Source organism: Tamandua tetradactyla, chromosome 20 (assembly GCF_023851605.1).
Source record: "Tamandua tetradactyla isolate mTamTet1 chromosome 20, mTamTet1.pri, whole genome shotgun sequence".
NCBI classification, from domain to species: Eukaryota; Metazoa; Chordata; class Mammalia; order Pilosa; family Myrmecophagidae; genus Tamandua; species Tamandua tetradactyla.
The window spans coordinates 10,423,750-10,445,723 of record NC_135346.1 but is presented as its reverse complement, the minus strand read 5'-3'; the positions used below and the strand labels follow the sequence as shown (position 1 = coordinate 10,445,723).

At 36.9% G+C, this 21,974-nt stretch overlaps 1 protein-coding gene across 7 annotated transcripts in view; it reads left to right on the top strand.

Moving 5' to 3' along the window:
- Positions 1 to 278: 278 nt before the first annotated feature.
- The window catches only part of LOC143664912 (meiosis-specific kinetochore protein-like), a 73,753-nt gene continuing 52,057 nt past the window's right edge, over positions 279 to 21,974 (top strand). For 3 of the 7 annotated variants that reach the window (XM_077138362.1, XM_077138363.1, XM_077138361.1), the window contains exons 1-3: positions 279 to 359; positions 4,369 to 4,506; positions 7,131 to 7,246. In XM_077138362.1, the coding sequence (XP_076994477.1) occupies positions 4,377 to 4,506; positions 7,131 to 7,246 (246 nt within the window). In that variant the 5' untranslated portion in view covers positions 279 to 359; positions 4,369 to 4,376. Of the gene's footprint in view, positions 360 to 4,368; positions 4,507 to 7,130; positions 7,251 to 21,974 lie in introns of all 7 variants that reach the window. The other 4 variants (XM_077138359.1, XM_077138358.1, XM_077138360.1 and 1 more) reach the window with 2 other exon arrangements.

Here is a 21,974-nt window from a genome sequence, read left to right as displayed (position 1 = left end):
TTGTATTCCGTTTCTCCGTTTTTGTTACATGGGCTGGGCCGGGAATCGAACGAGGTCCTCCGCATAGCAGGCAAGCACCTTGCCCGCTGAGCCACGCGGCCCGCCCCGTATTTATTTTTTAATATTAAATATTTTCAGACTATATCTGTGACTGATAAACTAAAATTATATATATAGCTGATATGCAAAGGTGTTAGTATTTCATTTTCAAAATAGCCAAATCAGTGTGATATAATGTTAAAATATAAAAATACACAATCTTATAATTGGTGCTATCTTTAATTCTTATTATACATAGGAGTCAGTGACTGATGGCCTTCAGGTTGACGGTAGTTCATCAAGTAGTGAACTAGTATCAGGTAAGATTGTCAGATGTGAATTCCCTCAGCTTCCTTCTTTTCTCCATACTTAAGTATCCATCTGTACCTCTGCCTCATCTTCCCATCTCAGTGGAAGTAGCGTCCATTTCCCTAGTCCAAGGTGGCTCCTCCTACCTGTGCTCTGGGTCTCATCCTCAAAGTCTTCAAGCACACACAAATAAATGTGAAATTGCTTTTGAGATAAGTGCTATAGAGAGATTTAATGACTTGAGTATTTGATTGGAGAGATTAGGGAAGGCTTCCATGAGGGAATAGCAGTTGAATTGAGATCTGAAAGTGGATAGAAATTGCCTATGCCAAGAGGTTAGTAAAGAGCAGTCTTGGCAGAGGGAACAAAATGTTCAAAGATCCTAAAGTGGGATTGAGCCATAATGTATACGATGAACTGCAGGGAGGTTAGTTTGGCTGGAATACAGATAGTAGGAGGATATGTGATTATAGGACAAGATTGAACAGCCAGTTAGGAGTCTTGCATAGCCTTGTGTGCCATATCAAAGATATTGGTGGTTTTTTTCTTGCACCAACAGGAAGCCATTGAAGTCTTAAATAAGAAATTACGTGATTGCTTTGGCTGCAGTTCTGGAAAAAAAGACTGGAAAAGGAGCAAGAATTGATGCGTGTAGACCAGTGTAAGGCCATTGCAGTACTTCTGGAGAGAAATAATGGCAGTTTGTACTAGGGTGGTGACGTTGGAGTTGGAAAGAAGTGGGCAGGTCTGATGGCTGTTTCAGGATGTAAAATTAATAGGATTTGGCAAATGAGGAATGTAGAAAATGGTGGTGTTGAGGATGACTCCTGTTTCTGGCTCGCATAACTAGATATAAGGTGGTATCATTTACTGAAGAAAATCTGGTTTGAGGAAAAGATCGTAAAATATTAAGTTATGGATGCTGTACTTGTTCAAAACTTCCCCCAATTCATGTCCACCTGGAACTTCAGGATGTGACCTTCTTTTTGGAAATAGGCTCTTTGTAGGGTTTATTACTAATGTAATAAGGTTTTGGAGAGAAGGGAAACTCTCAAGCAGGCCTAAAAATGACTTGAAGAGATCAGAGATATGAGACTGACTTGAGTTTTTGTGATGACTAGGGGGTGGGGACCTTGGTGAGAGTTCCTGTACAGTTTGAACTCATTTCCAGTGCCAAAAGGGGGAACACCATGGCTTTCTTATCAGCTTGCCCAGATGTGGGGCAGTGGTAAAGAGGGAGAAGTGAAGCTTAAAAGTTGTCAAACATCAAAAAATGGAGTAAGACTCCCTAATGCCCTAACCTAGAATTCTGTAGCTGGTCAAATTGTTACTCTGATGAGAAGGTAGTATAAAAAAATTTTGGACAGATCTTGCATGCAGCTTTTCTTAGGTAATGGAAGAGGTACTTCAACAAAACGAGAGAGTAAATCAATTAAGAAGAATTTATGAAATCTAGGAATCAAAGCCTATAGCTCACGAAAAATGTGAAAGAATTTCTAAGGGTAATGGTGAGGGCAAATCTCAAGAAGACACCTGTGCTGTATTTCTAGAGAACAGTCAGTCCAAATTTGAGCAAGTGTATATAATCTCCACTAGCAAAATTTCTTTTATAAAAAAAAGAAAAGAAGAAACTGATAACCTGGCATTTTTAAAAGTATGAAGAGGAAATTTATATCTCTGTAATAAATTGGGATGAAATAGTGATAGATATTTAGAAACCTATTTTTTAAATTAAGTAATCAATAACCTCTTTAAAAAAAAAACACAAAAACTTCCACCCAAAAAAAGAAGTTAGTTGTAGTGCCATAAGTGGCTCAGCTGTGAATATATTTGAGTAGTTGTGATAATAGAAATGTTAAAACACATTGAGTTTCAAAATGTAAAGGTGAATATTAACAAAAACAGTTAATAGAGTAGTTAATAGACAAAGTAGTTGCCTCTGAAGAGTAGGAAATTGTTATGGGAAGGTATGGCCGTGAGATTACAGTTTTTGTTATAAGCCCTGTGGAGCTATTCGACTTTTTTTTAAAGTATAGTATAAATTGCTAATATATAATTTTTTAATTTCTAGCTTGTGACACTAGGTAGGAACAACCTTTCTCTGCTATTACCATGAACCCAACTGCCCAGATGGTGAGAATAGGACTTCCCCTTATTTCAGAGCCTAGTTTGAGTTCTGGTGTGTGGTGGAAAGGAAATCTCTGCTGTGAATGGTATTCATGGAATTTTGAGGTATGGCAGATGAAGGCAGTATGTGAATGGGAAGAATAGAGACGGAAAAGAGCAAACAGTAGCAAGGACAAGGATAGGACACTCCAGGTCAGTTAGAGCAGAGGAAGCAAAGAATGCTCAGAGAAATAACTTGCCTCTGATAGCTGAGGAGGTAGAGAAGGATGATAGATTGTATCAGTCAATTTGGGTGTTAAGAGTGGTGAGTGGAGGAGGTGGCCAGGTAAGCTTTAACAAGGGGGTTGGAGTGGGAGAAAAGAGTATAGTGAGATCAAAGGAGGAAGGACAAGGAGCTAGTTATTTCAGGTAGGTACTGGATGAGCAGAGATGGGTACTAGTCACATTCAGGCTACGGGATAATAGGTTTCCAGAGCAGTTCTCCCCTTTGATTCCTCCATCCTTTACTAACCCACACAACTAATTTCTAGCAGTGTTGACTTCCATGTAGTGCTATTGGTAGTGTTTAACAAATACTAAGTATATAGTAGAGTAATTCTTTTCTTTTCTACTAAACCTCCTGATTCTCCTTAACTTTTTTAGCGTGGACAGGTACCGGGAATCGAACACAGGTCTCCGCATGGCAGGCGAGTACTCTGCCTGCTGAGCCACCGTGGCCCGCCCTGATTCTGCTTAACTTTTAATACTATGTTCTGTCTTTGTCACTTATTGGAAAGTGCTTCATTCTAGTCTCCTCTCATAGGGATAACTTTAAGGCTTCTGAGTCTGGAAACTTCCTGAAAGTTCAAGTATTTTTCCCATTTTCTTATCGAGATGTTTGTTTTATTATTAAGTTTTGAGATTTCTTTATATATTCTAGCTTCTGGTCCTTTATCTGATATGCTATTTGCAAATAAGTCTCCCAGTCTGTGGCTTTCCTATTTATTCACTGAACAGTCACTTTTTTTTTTTTTGCATGGGCAGGCACTGGGAATCGAACCTGGTTCTCTGGTATGGCAGGCGAGAACTCTGCCTGTTGAGCCACTGTGGCCCACCCTGAACTGTCACTTTTGAAGAGAGATTTTTAATTATGATGAGGTCCAATATATTTTTTTGTTCACTGTTATTTTTTAATGAATCTTATTTCTAGTATCATTGCCTTATCCAGTGTCATAAAGATTTTCTCCTGTACTTTCCTCTAAAACATTTATAGTTTTAGAATATACATTTAGATCTATGATCCATTTATAGTTAATTTTTGCATATGCTAAGGTATGATTATAAGTTATTTTTTTTTTCTTTTCTTTTTGGATATGAATAGCTGGTTGTTCCAGTACAATTTGTTAAAAAGATTATCCTTTCTTCTACTGAATTGCTTTTACATCTTGGTCAAAAATCAGTTGCTCATACATGTATGGGTCTATTTCTGGGCTCTCTATTCAATTCCTTTGATCTATTTGTCTATCTTCAGGTTCATTGGTTTTTAAGTGGAAGAATTAGAATCACCTTTCCCTCTCCTAAGCTAGTTATCTTGCAGTTGAGTTACTTATATGAGAAATGTATGTATGAAACTTGTATTTCTGAGCCAGGAATCATACCTCCACCAAAGTAGAGAAAGAATAAGTAATACATTGAAAACTGTAGGCCAATAAAGTGCTTGATCAACATCAAGAACAGAATTATTTTCTAAGATTGAAATTGAAATGATTTACAGTATTTTGGTCTCTTAGTTAAATCTGGAAGTAATTTTGTTCTTATATACAGTTCCACATACATTTCTACAAATTTGAATTTTTAGGACTTTGAGTTTGATTTCTGTTGAAACATTATACTTTTTGTTTGTTTATTCTATAGGACTAAGTATGGAGCACAGTATTTCTAGTTCTCTTCTGAGCTATTCACTCGTGGACTCTTATACAGAATGCACCAGTTCTGAAGAGAGTTTAAGTAACTTCCCATCGCCTGAACTCTTCAGAGGATCAGGTTATTTAGGTGAGAAAATAATTTCAATCTTAATTGATCCACTATAGAAATTGTTCTTTTGTCCACAAATTCTCCAATACATAAATGTTCCTTTTGAAAAGATCTACTTCTCTTCCTCACCACTACCCTCTTCCCCTTCTTGCTGCTAAGTGTGTTCTTGCTCATTCACATAGGACTAGTGAGCAAACCCTCAGATTGGGGAAGGATGAAGAGATGTCATTTAGTATTTACATGTAATACATATCCAATTATTAAGCTGTTTTTCACATGAGCTTATTTGTTCTCTTGTGATCTTTGTCTTCTGTTTCCTTTACTTCTCTTACTTTTTCAGCAATGAATTTTAAATAGACTGTCTTCTTGTTTGAATTCTCTGCAAATTAACTGTTAATTATATTTACTTTATATATAATTAAGAGCTTTTAGTTAATGATAGCAGATTAAACACATGCCTTACTCCACTCCATTCTGCAATGGCAGGAAATAATTTTTTTAAAGAAAGACAAACTCAAAAGTGCAAAGATGATAGTAAAGAGAAAACAACATTTGGAATACTAGACAGCAGATGGTCTGATACAGCAGGCCTGAGAAAGCTTAGTCCTAAAATCAATAATGACAGTACCCAGAAGCAAGCAAGTTTGCATTAAGGTATCCCAGAAAAGCTTAAAATTTGGCTGTACCAAGTACCTATAAAAAAATGTGTTTAAAAACACGAAAAATAGATGACTGCTTCTTTTCCACTCAGTGGGAGCCTACAGGGTTTTTCTTTGAGATGTACTGAAACAGAGACTGTGTACTAGAGGACACGGGGTACAACTAATAGCAGGGATACTGTGGCGTTTTGAAATGTGGTATTATATATCCATACCCTTGCCATGGTCTCATAGTGGGTAGAGCACACATTCTATTTGCAATTGGCCATGTAGGTTGATTTGGGCAGTAGAATAACAGATGAAACATGAAAGCTTTGAAATGTGCTTAGATGACTGGGCTTGTTCTATTTCATTTCTACCGTAATCGTGAAAAGAATATACCCTGGTTAACTTCTGACTCTCCTGAGAAGTCCCCAGCATAGGAAGCACAGAGCAGAACAGCTCCAGTCAACCTGCACCCTCAGAGAGCTTCCCCAGCTAATCTGTAGACCTGAAACCTGAAGCAGAGCTGCCCAAGCCAGCCAGTAGACACAGGAACAAGAAATAAAAGCTTGTCATTTTATTCCACTCAGATTTGGAGGTTGTTTATTATGCAGCAAAAGTTTATTGTAGCACATACTTTACTGAAACTAGATAAAGGAGAATTAAATGAAAGCCTACATCCTAAGTTTTGGGACTTGCTTACCTTACCCCTCTTCCTACCCTGACCTAATAGCCCATTTCTCTGCCAGAATGCTGACACCCAGACTTTTAACTTTCCAGGAAGGAGGGTAGACGATTCCTTCTGAGAAATCTAAAAAGTCCAAAAGAAAATGCCTAAAGATACTGATTTCAGTTCTTCAGTGAAACTGCCCTGTCAGAACACCCTACAGTGAAGCCACCTAGGTGACAAGACCCACTAGGCCAGAGATTCCACTTAGCCTTTTAAATCCCACTCTTAAATATGAGCAGAAGGCTAATGAGAAAAGTTATCAGACTTCTGAGAAAAGTGTCTAAGATAAACAATCAAAACAAAACAAGAAAAGGCACCAAGCAGAAATAGAAACAACATAATGAGATGAAGACACTAAAAAAAGTCTTAGGAAAATATATATTGCATCCATTAAATAGGAATAAGATGCTATAAAAGATATTCAGAGAACAATTAAATGCAATAAATAATTGTAAAACTCAGTAGAAGAGTTAAAAGATGAGGTTGAGGAGATTTCTCAGAAAAAAAATTAAAAGGGAAAAGTTTTTTTTTTCAAGTGGGAAAAAAAGGAAACTTGGGGAAAAGATAAATTAGAGAAGCAGTACAGGAATTCCAAATTTAAATAATAGAAGTTCCAGAAAAAGAAAATGAAGAAAAGACAAAGAGAAATATTATCAAATAAATAATTCAGAAATGTTTTCTGGAGCTAAAGTATATGATTTCCCACATTAAAAGAGCCAATGTGTCAAACACAATAGATGAAAAAAAAAACACCGAAGAACTGCATTATGAAACTTCAGGACACTGGAGACTGAAATAAACGGAATGGATTTATATAATTTGATAGAGTTAGGGAATAAAGATTAAACGGATGAAAAATAAAACACCATGAACTCTAGGCAAAGCAGAAGGTAGTGTGGTGTACCATAAGAATGAATGGCATTTTTATGGCATTTTGTCATCGTGATGACATCGGGAGATAGATATAATATATCCATAAAATATGAGAGCCAGCTCCCATGTCTCCTGCCCATCCGTTAGATCAATAATCTTTATAGGCAAAAACCTAGGAAGGATGGCAGAGTTACGAAACTGGAATAGACCACTACAAACTACCATTCTGGATTTGTTATCCTGATGCCATCAAGGTTTGTCTTTTTTTTTTTTTTCTGTCTCACCCAAAAGCTTCTTCAGTTAGTTGGGGATGGGTTGGGCCCTAAGTAAGAGAAAAAGGTAACCTGTTGCTGTGTGCTGCTGTTCTAAAATCTATGCCATTTCCCCTGCTTGTTTAGATTGGGAATGCCCCAAGTTGGAAGAACATATGCAGTGCAGGAATTCTACCCTTCTGGATATCAGTAGAGCAGTGGCAGTAGAGAAGGCACCACAGTTTTCAAATATCTCTGCAATTGTAGGTGAGTTTTTCTTCTCTTTTCTCATATTACATCAGCAAAAATTCCTCATTTATGTTGGAAAAACAGTTTATTTTTCTCCTGAATGATTTCTAAGTTAAGTTTATTTAGGATTGCCTTTGGCTGTAAATATTAATCTGACTAATAGTAACTTAAACACAAATATGAGTTTACTTTATTATAACTCTTTATTTTGAATTAATTTTAGGCTTAAAAATTGGAAAAATAGTACAGAAAATTCCAGTATATGTCTCACCCAGCTTTCCCTAATTTTGAAAATTTACATAACAATAGTATAATATTAGAACCAGGAAATTAACACTGGTATAAAACTATTAAGTAAACTACAGACCTATTCAGATTTCACCAGATTTTCCACTAATGCCTTTTTTTCTGCTTGAGATCCTACCTAGAATCCCACATTGTATTTAATTATTATTTCTTCTTAGTCGTCTACATTCTTTAAAAGTTTGTCAGTCTTTCTTTGCCTTTCAGAATTTTGACCAATTATTTTGTAGAATGTTACTCAGTTTGACTTTTTCTGATATTTTCTCATGATTGGAATGACATTTTGCAATTTTTGGTAAGAATACCATAGAAATGATGATTCATCCTCAGTGTATTGTATCAAGGGGTTCTTATTACTGGTGATGTGAAACTTCCTCACTTGGTTAAGGTGGTCTCTGCTGTTTTTCTCTGCTGAAAAGTTACTATTTTCTTTTTGTAATTACTAAATATATGTACTTTGAAACTCCTCAAATTCTGTTTCTCCTCAGACTTTTTTCACTAATTTTAGCAGGCATCAGAGGATCATGACTGCAGCAGTTATTACGGTAGGGTTCTTCTAAAGGTGGTTTTCTATTTTACTCTTTCCTTCTACCTTTATTAATTGGTATACAACTGTAAAAGACAAACTTTCTGTTTCTCCCCATTTACTTATTTATTTGATATCCATATGAATTCATGGATATTTATTTTATTTTATGAGTTAAAGTCCAGTACTATCATTATTTATATCCTTATTTAATTCTGGTATGCACATATCGCTGTTTTGGAAATGCTGACCCACACTCCTTATAAGAAACACATTTACTAACCGGATTGCAGCGTTTATGTATAGTTCTTTTTCTCTTTAGCTTTATAGTATCTAATCAAAATACTATTTTCCAAAGTTACTTATGCTTTTCTTACCCTCTCCTCCCTTTCAGTGTAGCTTTTATTCGTTTGTTATACAGTTAGGTTTGTTACTGTTGTATTCAATTTTGAGTTCACTCTGTATCCTGTTTGCTTTTAATTGTTTATTTATTCAGGGAGTATGTGAAGGTACATGAAACATTACTATGGTCCTAAGAGTCATAGCTATTCCTCTTTTCTCATCCTTACGACTCTCAGCCCACTCCCATCTTTCTTCTCCTACTTTCCACTTACCCCCTGTAGGTAACAGTTTCTTTACTTTCTGGTTTATCTTCCTATATTTCTTTTGCACAAATGAACATATACCTGTATATTTTCTTATATTTATTTTTTTATTACATGAAAGAAAGTGTAATGTAAATGGTAATCTTGGGGAGGCAGATCCCCCTGGTTTTCAGGACTTATCTGGCCTAGGAACCCTCTGGAAGTTATAGATGCCAGGAAAGTCAGCTTAGTGAGTGAAACTTTTATAGGGTCTCAAAGCCCAAGGTGTTCTTAAGAGTCAATAGGAGTGATGTTGGTTGAATTTGATAAACCATGGCAATTAGCAATATCTAGCTGAAGCTTGCATAATAATAGCTTCCCAAAAGCCTCTGGACTCTATTTGATCTCTCTCTTGGTCACTGATGCCTTATTTTTATTATATTTCTTTTCTCCCTTTTGGCCTTGACCCTCGTTTTTAAAGAGTGTTTCTATATTAAGGATGTTAACCATTTGCCTATGGTATATATTTGTGAAGTTTGCCAGGTTTCTTTTTTTTTTAGGGTGCTTTCATCACACAAAAAGTTTTTATTTATTGTGTTACTTTTCTTCAATACCAGTTCAGGGCCAGCTCACTAATATCATCAAGATCTTAGTTTCTTTCTATTTGGTACCAGGTGTGTTGACTTGTTGCCCCATAGTTGTAAGATGGTTGCTAAGCCTCCAAGGGCATGCTCCAGGGAGAAAGAATGAGAAAGGGCAGTGCCAGAGAAAGGACAGTGCCAGCCATACATGTTTTCTTTATCAGAAGAACAAATGTTTCCCAGCAATGCCCCGTATATCCACCTACAGCTAGGGAGGATGGGAAACCAAGTATTTTGCTTTCCTAGCCTATATAGTGGTCAAAGGCAAGGGATAGTGGAAAAATGGGGAGAGGAGATAGACATGAATGTTGTGAGCCAACCTATCAGAACCTGGCATGGTAAGCAGAGGAATATCAGCCAAGAAACTAAGTATCGATTTGGGGGTCTCTTATGGGAGAGTTGACAACTGTCTAGATGGCATTATTTCTAACAGTATTAAAGACATCTGCTGTAATATGTTTAGTTTGACAGTTCCCTTGCTGATATAAAGTGTCCAAAGAAGCAAGGCCTGTCTCTTTAACAGGTGTTTTCATTGGATTCCTTTTCCACTGCAAATAATAGAAAGCTTAAGTCAAATTATATTAGGTTAAAAAGGGAATTTATCCCATGTCAAACTGTGAAATATGTTCTACAACTGTGGTGCTGTGTTTTGAAATTTATAGCTTTTTTGTACATATGTTATTTTTCACAAAAAAAGAAGGAAAAAGTCAATTGTGGTGATAAAACAATATTTAAGCCCTCAAGCCTCCTATATTCTGGAGCAGCTAGAAGGAAATATCTGATTAGATCGTATGGTAGCCCTTGACAAACTCTGGGATCTGTCCTGTAACTACTTGTTGAAGAGTGCTTTGAAAACTTGCTTTTTTATTTCTTTGCTTTGTATATGTGCTATACTATAAAATATAAAAAAAATAAAAAATAAAAAAGGGAATTTATTACCACATGTACCTGAAAAATCCATCCATATATTGCATGCAGAGCAGCTTGATCCAGAATATTAAATTACACCAGTAGGATCTCTGGTATCTGCCTCATATGCACTCAGTTTAGGATCGCTTTTTGTCAGTTACATGCTCAACCTAGTCCCTTCACATAACAACCCTATCCACTCCAAGCTTATATATTCACAGCATTGAATTCTGTAGAAAAATAAATTATCTTTTGCAACTATTTGACTTGAAGTCTGGACTTTACATATTGGCTTAATTTAGTTCATATTTCTAAGCAGTCTCTTTGGCCAGGGTGATGCAGGCTTTTACTGCATTGAGTCACATTTCATGCCTGGACTATCGGAAGAAAAGTTAAGGAATTATATATCTGATAAAGGTTTAATATCCAGAATATATAAAGAACTCCTACAACTCAACAATAAAGACAACCCGATTTAAAAATGGGTAAGCCTCAACCAAGATGGTGGAATGAGAAGCTTCAGGACTTTGTCCCCACACAGAAACTTTGAAGTAAGAACTGGCAGAAACATCTCTCTCAAAGCTCAAAAAAATAAAGACTTGTAGAAACAGGGCAAGTGCTGAAACCAAAAAAAGCCTACTTAAAAGTGGTAGGATCTCTTGTTTCCCGGGCTGGCCCCACTCTACCCCCTCAGTGACTTAGCACAGAGTCAGCCTGTATTCCCAGTATGGGTCCCTGTTACCAGTTCCAGAAGGGTCAGAGTAACCCATGTGTACATATTGGGAACATATATGTCTGACGCAGTCTGTCTAGTGATGGCCTGAGGGTCTTAACCAGGATGCTCATGCCAGACTCACTGTTCCGGAACTTTCCTGTTTATATGTAAGGCAAGCCACAGAATGCTCTACAGAACATTGTCAGGAACCTGTCGAGTCATAGCCACCTGAGACAAGATTTTGGTGACTGTAGGACATGCAGTGTAGTGTATAGAACTACACAGTGGGAAAACTGCTTCATAGTAAGAGGGGACATTTGTATCCAAGCAAATGAGGGAATTCCTAGAGCTACATATGCAGGCCTAAGTTGCCCAAGATCAGATGTATGTGCAAACAGGCTATACTTTAGCTTGGAGCTATTCTCTAAATTCATTGTATAGTTAAGGCCAGAAGGAGAGCAATCCTATAGGTCAGTGTGCAAAGACTGGGAAGAGTTTTCTTTTTTTCTGTCTTTTTTGGTTGTAGTTGCTAGCTCCTGGAATTCAAGAAAAGCTCCTTTATAACACTTGCTGGATACAAGCTTAAGAAACAGACACTGTAGAGTCTAAACTCCAAAGGTAATACACTAAAATATCAGAATGTCCAGATGGCAATGAAAAATTATAAAACATAGAAATAGGAAGGGATGGACCAGGCAAAAGAGAAGATAAAGGCATTAGAAACCATCAATGGGGAAGATCAGCGGGGAGGACCTGGAATTATCAGACAAAGGCTTTTTTTGTTTTGTTTTAATAAAATGGTCTTAAATATGCTTAAAGATGTAAAGGAAAACATGGGCAAAGAACACACGTGAAAATCCTTGGCCTTAGGAAATATACGTGGAAGTATTAAAGGTTCAAGGAGTATAATATATACAACCTACATTCAAGTGGTCATAAAATAAATTGATAGGAATATAGTTGGACTGATAGAAGAATAGATAGAATGATATAGCAAATGTGGCAAAATGTCAAAAATGGTGGATCTGGATATCTGAGGAGGACTACGGTGTGTTAGAGTTCTCTGTATGAAGTCTGTATTATTTTTGTAACTGTCCTGTAAGTTTGAAAATATTTCAGAATAAAAAGTTAAAAAAAAATAGGCAAAAGACTTGAATAGACAGTTCTCCAAAGAAGTTATGCAAACGGCCAATAAGTATATAAAAAGATAACTCAACATTAGCCATTAGGAAAACACATATCATCCAGTATCTATACTCTGCTTTTGTGGCTAACAGTCATGATTTTCTTTCCAGGTCTATGGGCTTTAAACAATTTATTCTGGAAACAAATATACAACATAAAATTTTCATAACCTCCTTCTCAAGGAAATGCTTTGTAAAGATTGGGAGGCAACATTCACTTTACCTCCTCCTAATTGTTGGGATTTTTAATTCTAATCTGATGTAGAAGTGGAAAAGCCAGTCATAAAATTGATATGGATTGATACAAGGGCCCTGTAATGGTCAAGTTCATGTGTCAACTTGGCCAGATGGTGTCATCTGATTGGGCCTGTCTGTTGCTATAAAGACATTGCATGGACTTAAATCGTGGTTACATCAGCTGTATCCACAGCTGGCTGTGTTTGTAATCAGCTAAGGGGAGTGTCTTCTGCAATGAATGATCTTAATCTAATCACCAGAAGGGTTTTAAGGAGGGTTCAGAAGAGACAATCACTCTTCCTGCTTCAGCCGGTGACCCTCTCCTATGGAGTTTGTCCAGACACTTCATTAGAATTGCTAGCTTCACAGCCTGCCCTATGGATTTTGGACTTTTCTCTCCCCATGGTTGTCCAGCCAGACTCTCCTCCAAGTTTGTTGCAGACCTTCATCGGAGCTGCCAGCTTACAGCCTGCCCTACAGGCCTTGAACTCTACATTCCCACGGTTACATGAGACTTTTATAAATTTTTAATCTATGGATATCTCCTGATGATTCTCTTTCTCTAGAGAACCCTAGCTAATACAGGCCCCAAAAACCAAAACCATCTTGAAAAAGAATGACATTGAAAGACTCATACTTCCAATTTTAAAACTTATTAGAAAGCTGTAGCAGTCACAACATGGTGCTGGTACAAGGACAGATGTTATACATCAGTAGAATAAAGTTGACTGTTTGGAAGCAAATTGTCACATCTCTGACCAAGTTATTTTTTATTTAATTTTGAAAATCAAAGTTTGATGACACTAAAGAACTTTCTCAAGAAATTTGGGAGTGACTCCAGCCTCCATATTTCCATTAACATCAAAATCTTGTTTCAAATTACCCTTTCCAAGTTCCAATAATATACCAACCAGTGAATTTTCATTTGTTAAAAATAATATCAGACTTCCGGAGAAGCTGGCGGCTTAGTAAGACACGCGGGTCTTAGTTCCTCCTCCAGAAAAGCAACTAAAGAAACAGAAACAATACGAAACAGCTCCCGGAGTCACGACAGAGACCAAAAAGACAGCGTACCCCATTCTGGAACAGCTGAACGGGCAGGGAGAATCTGCTGCGGTGAGATACCCGAGGGGCGCGCGTTTTCCCGGCCGGGGCGGCTGGCGACTGGGGTCCCCTCCACGCACGTGGCTCCCCGGTCTGACTGGGAACGTTGGATAGCAGGGCCCTCCCGTCATGCTTGGCGTTTCGGGCCAGCTGGGCAATTAGGACCGGCACTCTCCCAAGCCGCGGCAGCCAGCGATCCCCGCCTCCACGCGCGGTTTCCCAGGCCGACTGCCCCACAGACAGACGAGCGCCACGAGCGCCACCTTCTGGGCAGGAAAAGAAAAACAGAGCCCAGAGATTTCACAGAAAAAGCTTTCAACCAGCTGGGTCCCACACCCAGGGAAATCTGATCAAATGCCCAGACACCAGCAGAAAATAATGGATGATGCTCGGAAAATTGAAGATATGGCCCAGTCAAAGGAACAAACCAATAGTTCAAATGAGATACAGGAGCTGAGACAACTAATGCTGAATATATGAACAGAAATGGAAAAACTCTTCAAAAACCAAATCAATAAATTGAGGGAGGACATGAAGAAGACATGGGCTGAACAAAAAGAAGAAATAGAAAATCTGAAAAAACAAATCACAGAACTTATGGGAGTGAAGGACAAAGAAGAAAAAATGGAAAAAACAATGGATACCTACAATGGTAGATCTAAAGAGACAGAAGCTACAGTTGGTGAACTGGAGGATGGAACATCTGAATTCCAAAAAGAAACAGAAACTATAGGGAAAAGAATGGAAAAACTTGAGCAGGGGATCAGGGAACTGAAGGACAATATGAAGCACACAAATATACGTGTTGTGGGTGTCCCAGAAGGAGAAGAGAAGGGAAAAGGAGGAGAAAAACTAATGGAAGAAATTATCACTGAAAATTTCCCAACTCTTATGAAAGACCTAAATTTGCAGATCCAAGAAGTGCAGCGCACCCCAAAGAGAATAGACCCAAATAGGCGTTCTCCAAGACACTTACTAGTTAGAATGTCAGAGGTCAAAGAGAAAGAGAGGATCTTGAAAGCAGCAAGAGAAAAACAATCTGTCACATACAAGGGAAACCCAATAAGACTATGTGTAGATTTCTCAGCAGAAACCATGGAAGCTAGAAGACAGTGGGATGATATATTTAAATTACTAAAAGAGAAAAACTGCCAACCAAGACTCCTATATCCAGCAAAATTGTCCTTCAAAATGAAGGAGAAATTAAAACATTATCAGACAAAAAGTCACTGAGAGAATCTGTGACCAAGAGACCAGCTCTGCAAGAAATACTAAAGGGAGCACTAGAGTCAGATACGAAAAGACAGAAGAGAGAGGTATGGAGTAAAGTGTAGAAAGAAGGAAAATCAGATATGATATATATAATACAAAAGCCAAAATGGTAGAGGAAAATATTATCCAAACAGTAATAATACTAAAAGTTAATGGGCTGAATTTCCCAATCAAAAGACATAGAATGGCAGAATGGATTACGACCCAGCAATACCACTGCTAGGTATCTACTCAAAGGACTTAAGGGCAAAGACACAGACGGACATTTGCACACCAGTGTTTATAGCAGCATTATCTACAATTGCAAAGAGATGGAAACAGCCAAAATGTTCATCAACAGACGAGTGGCTAAACAAACTGTGGCGTATACCTACGATGGAATATTATGCAGCTTTAAGACAGACTAAACTTATGAAGCATGTAATAACATGGATGGACCTAGAGAACATTATGCTGAGTGAGTCTAGCCCAAAGCTAAAGGACAAATACTGTAAGGTCCCACTGATGTGAACCAACATTCGAGAATCAGCTTGGAATATATCATTGGTAACAGAGACCAGCAGGAGTTAGAAACAGGGTAAGATAATGGGTAATTGGAGCTGAAGGGATACAGACTGTGCAACAGGACTAGATACAAAAACTCAAAAATGGACAGCACAATAATACCTAAGTGTAATGTAACTAGGTTGGAACACTGAATGAAGCTGCACCTGAAATATGGTTTTTTGTTTGTTTGTTTATGTGTTTGTATCTTTTGTTTTTGTTTTTTCCTTTTTCCTTTATATATATATATATATTATTAGTATTATTATTTTAATTCTCTTCTCTATATTAACATTCTATATCTTTTTCTGCTGTTTTTCTAGTTCTTTTCCTAAATTGTTGCAAATGTACTAAGAAATGATGATCATACATCTATGTGATGATACTAAGAATTACTGAGTGCATTTGTAGAATGGAATGATTTCTAAATGTTGTGTTAATTTCTTTTCTTTTTTTTGATTAATAAAAAAATTTAAAAAAAATAATATCAATCCACGATTTGTGTTAAATTTTAAATGCAAAAACTAAACACAGAGAAATGTAAAATCTTCCAACTCTTTAAGGCTTTACTTATCACAAGGGGTTTTAAAAAAAGAAATGTAATCACTTTGAGTCCCAATTGCTATAAAATCCTTTTTAAAAAATCTTTTTAAGACAGGATTCTACAGCAAATATTTACTAATTTAGTCAGATGTAGCACAGAATAATTCTGTCTCCCTGTAGCCTTTTAGATGATGGGGAGAGTATTGATTTAAAAAAAAAGTCTGCAATTGACAATAGTAAAGAACTGGTCCAGTAAATTCTTCATAGAACTGTGGAACTGTGAGTGTATTTATTCCTGATAATTTTATTCATAGAAATTTATCTAGCAAATAGAGAGTTAGAAACTATTATCAGAAACCAACAATCAGAGCTCTAAGGAGAATTCAGGAATGAAAACAAATTTTGCTTAATTGTTCTCTTATGAATTATTCAGTTTACTGAGTCAAGAGAAATTCTATTGAGAATATTAGGTTGATAATTCCATTTTACCACCCAATCTCAGTTACACTGTATTATGTTTTACTATGCTTTGCTTTATTGTCCTTTGCAGATACAGTGGTTTTAACAAGTTGAAGGTTTGTGGCAACCCTATGTCCAGCAAGTCTGTTGGCATCATTTTTCCAATGACTTGTGCTTCCTTTATGTTTCTGTGTCAATTTTGGTAATTCTTGTAATATTTCAGACTGTTTCATTATTATTACATCTGTTATGGTGATTTGTGATCAGTGATCTTTGATGTCACTATTGTAATTGTTTTGGGGTGCCACGAACTGCTTATAAGATGATTAATTTAATTGGTAAATGTGTGTGTTCTGACTGCTCCATCACCTGGCTATTCCCCTGTCTGTCTTCCTCTCCTCAGGCCTTCCTGTTCTGAGACACATCAGTATTGAGATTAGTCCCCTTAATAACCCTACAGTGGCCTCTAAGTTTATAAGCGAAAGGAAAAGTTAGACATCTCTCGCTTTAAATCAAAAGCTAAAAATGACTAAGCTTATTGAGGAAGGTATGTTGTAAGCTGAGATAGGCCAAAAGCTAGGCCTCTTGCACCAAACAGGCTAGTTGTGAATGCACAGGAAAAGTTCTTGAAGAAATTAAGAGTGCTACTTCAGTGAACACACAAATTAAAAGAAAGAAAAGCAGTCATATTTCTGATATAAAGTTTCAGTGGTCTGGATAGAAGATCGAACCATTCACAATATTCCCTTAAGCCAAAACCTAATCCGGAGCAAGCCCTAACTCTCTTCAATTCTGTAAAGACTTAAAGAGGTGAGAAAGCTGCAGAAGAAAAGTTTAAAGCCAGAATAAGATGTGTCCTCAGTCTGTCTAAGCCTGACTCTGCAAGTGAAATCATTGCCTTCCCCCCTACGTGGGACAAGACATCCAGGGGTGCAAGTCTCCCTGGCAACGTGGAAAATGACTCCCAGGGATGAATCCAGACCTGGCATTGTGAGATCAATTCCATCCTGACCAAAAGGGGGAAAGAAGTGTAACTAATAAAGTATCAGTGGCAGAGAGAGTTGAATAGAGTCGAGACACTACTCTGGGGGTTACTCTTATGCAAGCTTCAGTAGACCTTGCTACCTATCATAACCTGCCAGCCCTCAACTAGGACCAATCCTAAAGAACACCTAGGGCACTATATAAGATTCCACAAGGGTTCCAGGCACTAGAGTAACTTTCCAGAAAACTACAACCTCCAAATGGGTCCCTGGTCCAGATAAGTCCTAAAACCTAGCCCAGCCTCTACAAAACATCAGATAGTTCCATCTCCCTACCCCACATTAGTGACAGACCCTTCCAATATCAAAAATTTAGAATTGCTATTGACCAAACACCCCTAAAGAGAGGTTTGGAAAGATCAAAGATGATGGTGGAATTATACATAGAAGATAGGACTTAACAAATGAATATGAATGTTAAATCATTAAATTGATGTCTCTTTTAGCCTCCAGTATTTTAGAGCAGCTAGAAGTAAAAACCTAAAATTGTGAAATTGTAATCCATGTCAAAGTCTGAAATATGTTCTACAACAAATTGTGGTGCTGTGCTTTGAAATTTATGGCTTTTTTGACATATGTTATTTTTTATTTTTTTATTAACGGAAAGAAAAAAAAAGAAATTAACATAACATTTAGAAATCATACCGTTCTACATATGCACTCAGTAATTCTTAACATCATCACATAGATGCATGATCATCGTTTCTTAGTACATTTGCATCGGTTTAGAGGAACTAGCAACACAACAGAAAAAGATATAAAATGTTAATATAAAGAAAAGAAATAAAAGTAGTAAGAATAGTAAAAACAACAACAAACAAACAAACAAACAAGCAAACAAAAACAAAAAAAACCCTATAGCTCAGATGCAGCTTCATTCAGTGTTTTAACATGATTACTTTACAATTAGGTATTATTGTGCTGTCCATTTTTGAGTTTTTGTATCTAGTCCTGTTGCACAGTCTGTCTCCCTTCAGCTTCAATTACCCATTGTCTTACCCTGTTTCTAACTCCTGCTGAACTCTGTTACCATTGACATATTTCAAGTTTATTCTCGAATGTCCGTTCACATCAGTGGGACCATACAGTATTTGTCCTTTAGTTTTTGGCTGGATTCACCCAGCATAATATTCTCTAGGTCCATCCATGTTATTACATGGTTCATAAGTTTATCTTGTCTTAAAGCTGCATAATATTCCATCGTATGTATATACCACAGTTTGTTAGCCATTCTTCTGTTGATGGACATTTTGGCTGTTTCCATCTCTTTGCAATTGTAAATAACGCTGCTATAAACATTGGTGTGCAAATGTCCGTTTGTGTCTTTGCCCTTAAGTCCTTTGAGTAGATACCTAGCAATGGTATTGCTGGGTCGTATGGCAATTCTATATTCAGCTTTTTGAGGAACCGCCAAACTGCCTTCCACAGTGGTTGCACCCTTTGACATTCCCACCAAGAGTGGATAAGTGTGCCTCTTTCTCCGCATCCTCTCCAGCACTTGTCATTTTCTGTTTTGTTGATAATGGCCATTCTGGTGGGTGTGAGATGATATCTCATTGTGGTTTTGATTTGCATTTCTCTAATGGCCAGGGACATTGAGCATCTCTTCATGTGCCTCTTGGCCATCCGTATTTCTTCTTCTGGTAGGTGTCTGTTCAAGTCTTTTTCCCATTTTGTAATTGGGTTGGCTGTCTTTTTGTTGTTGAGTTGAACAATCTCTTTATAAATTCTGGATACTAGACCTTTATCTGATATGTCGTTTCCAAATATTGCCTCCCATTGTGAAGGCTGTCTTTCTACTTTCTTGATGAAGTTCTTTGATGCACAAAAGTGTTTAATTTTGAGGAGCTCCCATTTATTTCTTTCTTTCTTCAGTGCTCTTGCTTTAGGTTTAAGGTCCATAAAACCGCCTCCAGTTGTAAGATTCGTAAGATATCTCCCTACATTTTCCTCTAACTGTTTTATGGTCTTAGACCTAATGTTTAGATCTTTGATCCATTTTGAGTTAATTTTTGTATAAGGTGTGAGATACGGGTCTTCTTTCATTCTTTTACTTATGGATATCCAGTTCTCTAGGCACCATTTATTGAAGAGACTGTTCTGTCCCAGGTGAGTTGGCTTGACTGCCTTATCAAAGATCAAATGTCCATAGATGAGAGGGTCTATATCTGAGCACTCTGTTCGATTCCATTGGTCGATATATCTATCTTTATACCAATACCATGCTGTTTTGACCACTGTGGCTTCATAATATGCCTTAAAGTCCGGCATCGCTAGACCTCCAGCTTCGTTTTTTTTCCTCAAGATGTTTTTAGCAATTTGGGGCAACCTGCCCTTCCAGATAAATTTGCTTATTGGTTTTTCTAATTCTGAAAAATAAGTTGTTGGGATTTTGATTGGTATTGCATTGAATCTGTAGATCAGTTTAGGTAGGATTGACATCTTAATTATATTTACTCTTCCAATCCATGAACACGGTATGCCCTTCCATCTATTTAGGTCTTCTGTGATTTCTTTTAGCAGTTTTTTGTAGTTTTCTTTATATAGGTTTTTTGTCTCTTTGGTTAAATTTATTCCTAGGTATTTTATTCTTTTAGTTGCGATTGTAAATGGGATTCGTTTCTTGATTTCCGCCTCAGCTTGTTCATTACTAGTGTATAGAAAAGCTACAGATTTTTGAATGTTGATCTTGTATGTAGCCTGCTACTTTGCTGTACTCATTTATTAGCTCTAGTAATTTTGTTGTGGATTTTTCTGGGTTTTCTACGTATAGTATCATATCGTCTGCAAACAGTGATAGTTTTACTTCTTCCTTTCCAATTTTGATGCCTTGTATTTCTTTTTCTTGCCTAATTGCTCTGGCTAGAACTTCCAACACAATGTTGAATAATAGTGGTGATAGTGGACATCCTTGTCTTGTTCCTGATCTTAGGGGGAAAGTTTTCAATTTTTCCCCATTGAGGATGATATTAGCTGTGGGTTTTTCATATATTCCCTCTATCATTTTAAGGAAGTTCCCTTGTATTCCTATCTTTTGAAGTGTTTTCAGCAGGAAAGGATGTTGAATCTTGTCAAATGCCTTCTCTGCATCAATTGAGATGATCATGTGATTTTTCTGCTTTGATTTGTTGATATGGTGTATTACATTAATTGATTTTCTTATGTTGAACCATCCTTGCATACCTGGGATGAATCCTACTTGGTCATGATGTATAATTCTTTTAATGTGTTGTTGGATACGATTTCCTAGAATTTTATTGAGGATTTTTGCATCTATATTCATTAGAGAGATTGGTCTGTAGTTTTCTTTTTTTGTAATATCTTTGCCTGGTTTTGGTATGAGGGTGATGTTGGCTTCATAGAATGAATTAGGTAGTTTTCCCTCCACTTCGATTATGTTGAAGAGTTTGAGGAGAGTAGGTACTAATTCTTTCTGGAATGTTTGATAGAATTCACATGTGAAGCCGTCTGGTCCTGGACTTTTCTTTTTAGGGAGCTTTTGAATAACTAATTCAATCTCTTTACTTGTGATTGGTTTGTTGAGGTCGTCTATTTCTTCTTGAGTCAAAGTTGGTTGTTCATGTCTTTCCAGGAACCTGTCCATTTCATCTAAATTGTTGTATTTATTAGCGTAAAGTTGTTCATAGTATCCTGTTATTACCTCCTTTATTTCTGTGAGGTCAGTAGTTATGTCTCCTCTTCCATTTCTAATCTTATTTATTTGCATCCTCTCTCTTCTTCTTTTTGTCAGTCTTGCTAAGGGCCCATCAATCTTGTTGATTTTCTCATAGAACCAACTTCTGGTCTTATTGATTTTCTCTATCGTTTTCATGTTTTCAATTTCATTTATTTCTGCTCTAATCTTTGTTATTTCTTTCCTTTTGCTTGATTTGGGATTAGTTTGCTGTTCTTTCTCCAGTTCTTCCAAGTGGACAGTTAATTCCTGCATTTTTGCCTTTTCTTCTTTTCTGATAAAGGCATTTAGGGCAATAAATTTCCCTCTTAGCACTGCCTTTGCTGCGTCCCATAAGTTTTGATATGTTGTGTCTTCATTTTCATTTGCCTCTAGGTATTTACTAATTTCTCTTGCAATTTCTTCTTTGACCCACTTGTTGTTTAAGAGTGTGTTGTTGAGCCTCCATGTATTTATGAATTTTCTGGCACTCTGCCTATTATTGATTTCCAACTTCATTCCTTTATGATCCGAGAAAGTGTTGTGTATGATTTCAATCTTTTTAAATTTGTTAAGACTTGCTTTGTGACCCAGCATATGGTCTATCTTTGAGAATGATCCATGAGCACTTGAAAAAAAGGTGTATCCTGCTGTTGTGGGATGTAATGTCCTATAAATGTCTGTTAAGTCAAGCTCATTTATAGTAATATTCAGGTTCTCTATTTCTTTATTGATCCTCTGTCTAGATGTTCTGTCCATTGATGAGAGTGGTGAATTGAAGTCTCCAACTATTATGGTATATGTGTCTATTTCCCTTTTCAGTGTTTGCAGTGTATTCCTCACGTATTTTGGGGCATTCCGGTTCGGTGCGTAAATATTTATGATTGTTATGTCTTCTTGCTTAATTGTTCCTTTTAATATTATATAGTGTCCTTCTTTGTCTCTTTTAACTGTTTTACATTTGAAGTCTAATTTGTTGGATATTAGTATAGCCACTCCTGCTCTT